The sequence below is a fragment of the Neovison vison genome, chromosome 11 (genome assembly GCF_020171115.1).
Source record: "Neovison vison isolate M4711 chromosome 11, ASM_NN_V1, whole genome shotgun sequence".
NCBI lineage: Eukaryota > Metazoa > Chordata > Mammalia > Carnivora > Mustelidae > Neogale > Neogale vison.
This window is the reverse complement of record NC_058101.1, coordinates 11,743,577-11,751,483: the sequence shown is the minus strand read 5'-3', so window position 1 is coordinate 11,751,483 and position 7,907 is coordinate 11,743,577. Positions and strand designations below refer to the sequence as shown.

Sequence of the window (7,907 nt, the reverse complement as noted above, 5' to 3'; positions counted from 1 at the left end):
CTGCTTCTGCCTCTCCCACTCTCCCTGCTTGTGTTCCCTCTCTTGCTGTCTCTCTCTCTGTCAAACAAACAAACAAACAATCTTAAATAAAAAGAAGTTTGTATCCCTGATAATCTCGTTTGGTTTCTCTAAAGCTTACGATAAAATAGATTTTCCACATTGGCTAAATCTACCCATAAATCTAGCTTTTTTCCCTTTCAGCAAAAACAAACAAACAAATAAAAATTGTCCCAACTCACTTTTAAATTATAAAAGAGCTTTTTTTTTTAAATTTATTTATTTGATAGACCGAGATCACAAGTAGGCAGAAGGCAGGCAGAGAGAGAGGGGGAGAAGCAGGGTCCCCGCTGAGCAAAGAGCCCGATGTGGGGCTCGATCCCAGAACCCTGAGATCATGACCTGAGCCGAAGGCAGAGGCCTAAACCACCAAGCCACCCAGGCGCCCCATAAAAGAGCTTTTTAACTTAAATTTTTTTTAATTTTTATTTTAGGTGCAATGATGAAGAGCTTTTTCCTAGTTGTGAATATTGTTGCATTAGCCGTGCCATTTTTGGTGAGTTAATTTCATCTAATCAATTTGTAGTAAGACTTTAAGAAAGTTTTATTTAAAAGTTCTAATTGGGGCGCCTGGGTGGCTCAGTCTGTTAAGGGTCTGCCTTCGGCTCAGGTCCTGATCCCAGGGTCATGGAATTGAACCTCACATTGAGCCCCACGTTGGGCTGCTCACTCTGTGCGAGGGAGGGCCTGCTTCTTCCTCTTCCTCTACTTGCTCTTCCCCCTGCTTGTTCTTCCTCTCCATCAAATATTTTTTTAAAAATTCTAATTATGCAAATTTATAAGTGCAGTTACACTTCATGGAACAAAAAAAATGCATTCTAGCTATATTTTTCTCAAAGCAACTTTATTTATTTTATATTACAAAATTAAAGTCATATTCTTCTGCATATGCTTTTGGCTCTCAGGAATTAAATAACACTTTATTCTGTATGAAAAACCCTTAAAATTCTCATACTATACAGAAAATACATTTTGGGGAAAAATAGTGGAAATATTTTTAAGTTATAAAATGCTCTAAAATAATTCTTAAAGAATCAATATATAAATCATAGTTCAGGATCAGAAATTCCTTTAAATTCCTATCTTACACAGATCCATTTTCTTTAGGGACTAAATCCTTAAAACTTAAGGAGCTTGGTTAAAGATTTTCTACCAGTATCAAAGACCTTGACACATCTGCCTTCACCATTCAAATATTATGTCTTTTGTTATACTTTTCCCATGAATGTCAACTGACTCCTCCCCGAGGATAATATCCATAAACAATTCTATGGTTTTCAGGTATTTTCTTGAATTACATGCTGTATGTTAAAGCCATGGAATTAAGGAAAAGGATTTAGACTTTTTTTTTTCTCTTTTACTTGCTTTCATTGTTGTTTTGGCTTTTGTTCTGTTTCATTTTCATGTTCATTCAGGGATCCCAGGCACTTATTTGCCAATAGCAAGAGCAAGAAGACAAACAGAAGTAGCTGTATGACCATTTCTTAGATTATAAATTTTGAAATGCACTAGCCCTTGTTTCATAATTCATTTATTACTGAATTTAGACTTGTTTTCAATATCTATTAAGTAATTCTTCAGGTAAATTCTCAGAGTCAAACTTTTTAAAAATTTGGATTATGCCTTTCAAATTTATTTTATTTCATTTATTCTTTGAAATTCCATTTTATTGTGGCCACCAGCACATTTCAAACTTGGGTTTTCTCTTTGGGAGGCAGGAATTAAAATTTAAATAAGAAAATTATTTTCCCAGACACAATTCTAATATGTATTGGGGACAGTGGGTTCTCATACAACACCAAGTAATTTTTGGACACCACGAGTGCTGAAGAATTCAACTCAATTCTGACACTATCTTCCCAGAGGTACTGTCAAATTCCACAGGTTAAGGGTTCAGACCTACAACATCTCCCACTTCAGACATGAGTTGCAAGCCCTGCCTGTTACCTGTAGTTCTGAAGAATGACTATAGATGGGAAGTTCCCACAACCTCCTTCATGGGTTTGGTTAATTAGCCACGTAGCTTACAGAACTCTGGAAGTGTTTTACTTACCAGATTACCAGTTTATCATAAAAGGATGTAAGTCAGGAACAGTCAGATGGGAGAGATGCGTAGGGTAAGGTATGTGGGAAGAGGTGCAGAGCTCCCGTGCCCTCTTCAGGAAAGTCACTCTCCCCAAATGTCCATGTGTTCACCAGACTGAAAGTTCTCCCAACTCATCATTTTGGGCTTTTAAGGAGGTTTCATTACATAGGGATGACTTACTGACCACTGGGAACCATTCAACCTCCAGTCTCTTTCCTGTCCCTGGAGGATCAGGGATGGGACTAAAAGTCCCAACCTTCAAATCAAGTGGTTAGTTTCTCTGACAACTGACCCACATCCTTAGGTGGGGTCCAAATGACACCTTATTAACATAATAAAAGATACTTTCTTCCCCAATGCATTCCCATCACTTAGGAAATTACAAGGGTTTTAGGAGCAGAATTGTCCAGAAACTAGATTAAAGACCAAATATATATTTCTTAATATAAATCACTGTATCACATGATCCACAACTGCCTGCTCTATGGCAACTTCTTTCTGAGCAACTTGAGCCTGCTCTAGCTCCCGAACACTCCTTCCCATTTTTTTTTTTTTTTAAGATTTTATGTATTTATTTGACAGAGAGAAATCACAAGTAGACGGAGAGGCAGGCAGAGAGAGAGAGAGGGAAGCAGGCTCCCCGCTGAGCAGAGAGCCCAATGCGGGACTCGATCCCAGGACCCTGAGATCATGACCTGAGCCGAAGGCAGCGGCTTAACCCACTGAGCCACCCAGGCGTCCCACTCCTTCCCATTTTCACAGAGGCTTCAAGCCCCAGGGACATGAACACATAATTTAAAAAACAGTGAAAGTTTATAGATTTTACCATTCAATCTTATGAGTAGTCAAATTTATATGTATTTTGTGATAGTATCTCTTATGTGTTAATTTATTCCTTCTCTCTAAATATAGTCAGGACAATATTTATTATTAACAATTATGGAATGAGTTGCACACCCTTACAGCTTATGGGAGGCATTATAAGTCAGCACAACTCTTCGGTAGAGAAATCTGATAATCCCAATCAAATAATTTTGTCCCCCCCTGCTAAAGTTACATTTTTTAAAAACTATCTTAAGGACTCTATGAAAACTATTAAAAAGGACACTGCTATAAAGATGTTATTCATCTATTTATAATAGAACAGTTTTTTTTTAAAGAAGCTTAATGGTTAGCAATAAACATTTCATGACATAATTATTACTCATTTTTCAACTATAATAAAACAGGAGGAAAATTGAAAAATAATATGAGATCATGCTTTTTGAATTGCACTAAAATGAACATATACCAGGAACATATGTACAAATTGATACTAGATGAATGTCTAGATTATCAGAATTTTTGAGTGTAGGCAAACTTTCTATAATATTTCTATTACTTTTTAAAAAATTTTTAAAGATTTTATTTATTTATTTATTTATCAGAGAGAGAGAGTGAGAGAGAGAGAACACAAGCAGGCAGAGAGGCAGGCAGAGGCAGAGAGAGAAGCAGGCTCCCCACTGAGCAAGGAGCCCGATGCGGGACTCCATCCCACGACCCTGGGATCATGACCTGGGCCGAAGGCAGTGGCTTAACCAACTGAGCCACCCAGGTGACCGACTTTTTAAATTTTTAACTAGTAATATAATACATTCAGAGTAAAGAAATCTCTATCTCACCATACCCTGAATTTTAATATTTTATCAAACTTCTGATTTTCTGTACCTACATCTTCTAAAAGGTTTCTAGTCTTTTCAGACCAAAGAGTATGTGTGAAAGTCCTACACTAGATCATTTAAAAAACTAATAATAATGTTATTGATGTAGTAAAGACATTAGGGTTTGAAGTCAAAAGCCAAGAAAGAATTCTTGAGACAAATTAGTACAAAAGGATGTTTTATTAAAGCATCAGGACAGGACTTGGCAGGAAGAGCTGCACGGGGGTCATTTCAAGCTGAGAGGGGGTTAGGGATAGTGTACGTCTCTAAGAAATTCTGGAAACAAAGTTTTCAGGACTTTGAGGGGGGCTAGCTATTTCTGGGAAAAGGTAATTTATTACTGTCTAATAAAACCTTAGTCATAAGACCCTACAATGTATATCAGTGGGTTATATGCTTGGGGGATGACTGCCAGCATGAATCTTGGAGGAGTAGTGACAAAAGAAATTCCAAAGGAATTTTTATATGTTAAAGTAGACTTACAGGATCCTGAGGTTCAAGCTAAGATTGCCTTTTGCCCTTAACAAAGTGTCAGCATTGAGGCAATTGAGTCCCTACAGGAATGTCACTCTGCCTGTTTCGGGAACTTGTCAATGGGCTATAAGTAGTAAGAATATTTAATAATTTTTCTTTTGCTTTTGTTTCCCACATCATTATGACCTCATCTCAAAACTTTACAAAGACTTTGTGAGTTTTGAAAGCTTTATATAGATGCTTACGTAAATCGTTTTCTCACTCCCGATTCCCTATACATGTTGTGATCCAGAATTATTGCAAAAATAAATGAAAGATGATTTAAAAAACACTATTATCTATATAATATCTATACACTAATGTTATGTGAAAGGCAATTTTTAAAAATCTAGATAAACCTCATATGTCATCTTAGGAGAGCAGATAAAAATATACTCAACGTGCCTTTGTTTTAACAATACATATTCAAAAAACAAAAAAATTCCAATGTACATTCAATACAAAATATGTTGTTCATATTTTTCATTTAGGCAAATGTCGTGTATATTTTTTGCGTAGGAGTCAGACGATCATATTATATTCAAACTTAAATTCTTCTTCTCCACAGTGGTGATTTTAAAGATTTTAATTAGTTTATTGCTGTCACTGCTTGAGTGGTTCACAAGCCTTATAGATTAAATAACCATGGAGAATGCATTATAATATTTTATAATATCAAAATAAAAACAAAGAAATCATGTTTTGTCTTTTGTACAAAAGATTTTTAAAACTACAAAAAAAATCTGGACTCTGCCCAAAGCTTTTTTATAACTTATTTCTTGTTTCTGTGATCTCAGCAGGGCGCAGAGGTGCAAAACCAGGAACAACCAACTGTAAGTTTATTTTAATTATTTCTAGAAGAGACATGAACTCTGAAGGATAATATTATACCAAGTTCTATGATATTTAAGTGCCTTCTGCCTAAAAACTAATAAACCCCACAAAATAATTTAATAATCATTGAAAAAAATACCACTTTAGCAACCAATCATATGAATCAACCTCAATATTCATATGAAAATCTTGGATTCTTCTAACCCAAATCATGTGCTTTTGGTTTTCATGTATATTTTGCAGCCTGAGAAACCTATCCCAGAGTTTAACATTGGGAATAAAGGAAAACAAATGTAAAGTTTAGTATCTCTCCTCACTGAAGACTTGGGGAAAGCTCCCTCTCTGATCCGTCTCTGAATACTTCTCATACACTTACATTTACTTCCTCTTCTTGTTCCATACATATGTTTGAAAGAACACATTTACTTATGTCTCCTTTCATGAGAAGTACTTGCTTTGCAGTATAATTTTGTTGATTTGTTTTACTTTTGGAAAGACCTAATGACGTATTTGTATAAATGCACACAACCAACAGAGACAAATAAAAATGGTAAATTCCCTACTGATCTTTTTTTTTTTAAGATTTTATTTATTTATTTGACAGATGGAGATCACAAGCAGGCAGAGAGGCAGGCAGAGAGAGAGGGGGAAAGCAGGCTCCCTGCTGAGCAGAGAGAGCCTGATGCGGGGCTCAATTCCAGGACCTAAGATCATGACCTGAGCCGAAGGCCACGGCTTAAGCCACTGAGCCACCCAGGCGCCCCTCCCTAACTGATCTTTAGTGAATAACGTAAGCTGAAAAGAATCCAAAGCACAAATCCAGGAATCCTCCCACATCACATTATTTTACTATTCTGCTATAATTAGTTTAGAAAAAAAATAAATGTGCCCTCAGCCTAGTCTCTAGATAAATAAAATTTGTAAATATTTACAAATATGTAGTAAGAATACATATATACATACACACAAATATATGAAAATATATATATGCACATATATTCCTGTCTTTGTGCTATGTTTGTGCACCATAGGTCAAAAATCTCTATGAGATTATTCTAGCTGTTGTTCTTATTATAATGCCCAACATTTACTCAGCACTTTTCATGTATGTCAAGACCTAGGCAACGAGGTTTTACCTCATGGATTACCTCATCTAATTTGTTTGAAACTAATATTATTTTTAGTATTTGTTGAAAATCAAAAAATAGAAGGGAAGTGTACAAATCTGTGTCTTATAAAAAAAAATACAGTTGCTGAGTTCACTACTTCCAATATTGTAGTTACTCAATGTCAAACACTAAAATACATACTTTAAGATATCTCTATATTCTAGCCTACAATAATACCATCTGCATAATGTATTCTTTTTACAGTGCCGCAAGAATGATGAAAGCCTGTTCAATCAGAAAATTGCCAAGTATATCCCATTTCATTATGTGCTGAATAACTATCCTCGCTACGAGCCTACTTACTACCCACACATACCAGTTGTACCAATTAATCATCAGTATGTGCCTTATCCATTTTATGCAAAACCAGTTGCAGTTAGGCCTCATGCCCAAATTCCTCAATGGCAAGTACTGCCAAATGCCTTCCCACCCACCGTGGTACGTCCCCCACACCTACATCCATCACTTATTACCATTACCCCAAAGAAGATTCAGGATAAGACAGGCATCCCTACCATCAATACTATTGCTTCTGTGGAGCCTACATTTATTCCTACCACTGAACCAACAGTGAACACTGTAGTCACTTCAGATGCTTCCTCAGAATTCACCATCACAAGCACAACTGAGACTACCACAATTCCAGTTACCTCATCTACGGTCTAAAAACTCTGAGGAAACGTCAAAGAAGACAACACAGGTAAGTGAGCAAAAGACAAAAGCAAATAGTACAGACAAGATTCATGGACTTATCAGTACAATCATAATATCTGAACTAGTATAATAGATAAATTAAGCCCATTATAGGAGCAGGTAAAATGGGTTCATTATAATTTTAATTTGATGGTACCATAGCATTGATATACTAGATTCTGTTCCAATAAGAAATGAAACATCTCATTTTACAAAATGCAGAAAAATTAGAGTTTTTTTAATCAAATCTTATTTCAACCACTGGAACACTCCTAGAATCTACTAGTTTTAGTTCATTCTTATTCATACACACAGAAAATGGAGTAAAATACTATGTTAAATTTGTGATTTTTCTTATCTCAAAAATAAATTTTCTGAGACTATCTATATAGAATATGACTTTAAATACATTTTAAACATTTAACCATGTTCTTACACTCTAATTTTGCCTTGAATCAAGCAAAAGGAAATGTTTCCCATGCATTTCTTTATTTCAGACATCATTTCTGAAAGGATCCATGAAGTTTAAGCACTCAAAATTACTATTCTAAGATGAGCCCATGGAAGAATTGTAATTTTTAATTTAAAAAGCACATACACACTAAAAGAATACTTTCAGAATCTTTTTTTAAAAATGTTTTCAGAACCTTAGACATGATGCCAACATTTCCATTTATTATTTGGATCAATGAATAATGACAAAGTCTAAAAACTTGAACTTACAGAAAGAAATTAAAAAGAAAGCTCAATAAAATAGAAAGTGACCGGAGTGTGCAATAATTTGGGGAGAAAGTTACAAAATTTTGAGTTCTTTGCAATAAATATTTTCAGTGCATCACATTGTTTATATTATTA

At 35.2% G+C, this 7,907-nt stretch overlaps 1 protein-coding gene across 1 annotated transcript; it reads left to right on the top strand.

The window, feature by feature from the left end:
- The first annotated feature begins 499 nt into the window (after positions 1–499).
- On the top strand, positions 500–7,025 carry CSN3 (casein kappa). The gene is made up of 3 exons (XM_044225286.1): positions 500–553; positions 5,157–5,189; positions 6,564–7,025. The coding sequence occupies exons 1-3, from the start codon at positions 500–502 to the stop codon at positions 7,023–7,025; spliced, it is 549 nt and encodes a 182-aa protein (XP_044081221.1).
- Positions 7,026–7,907: the final 882 nt, after the last annotated feature.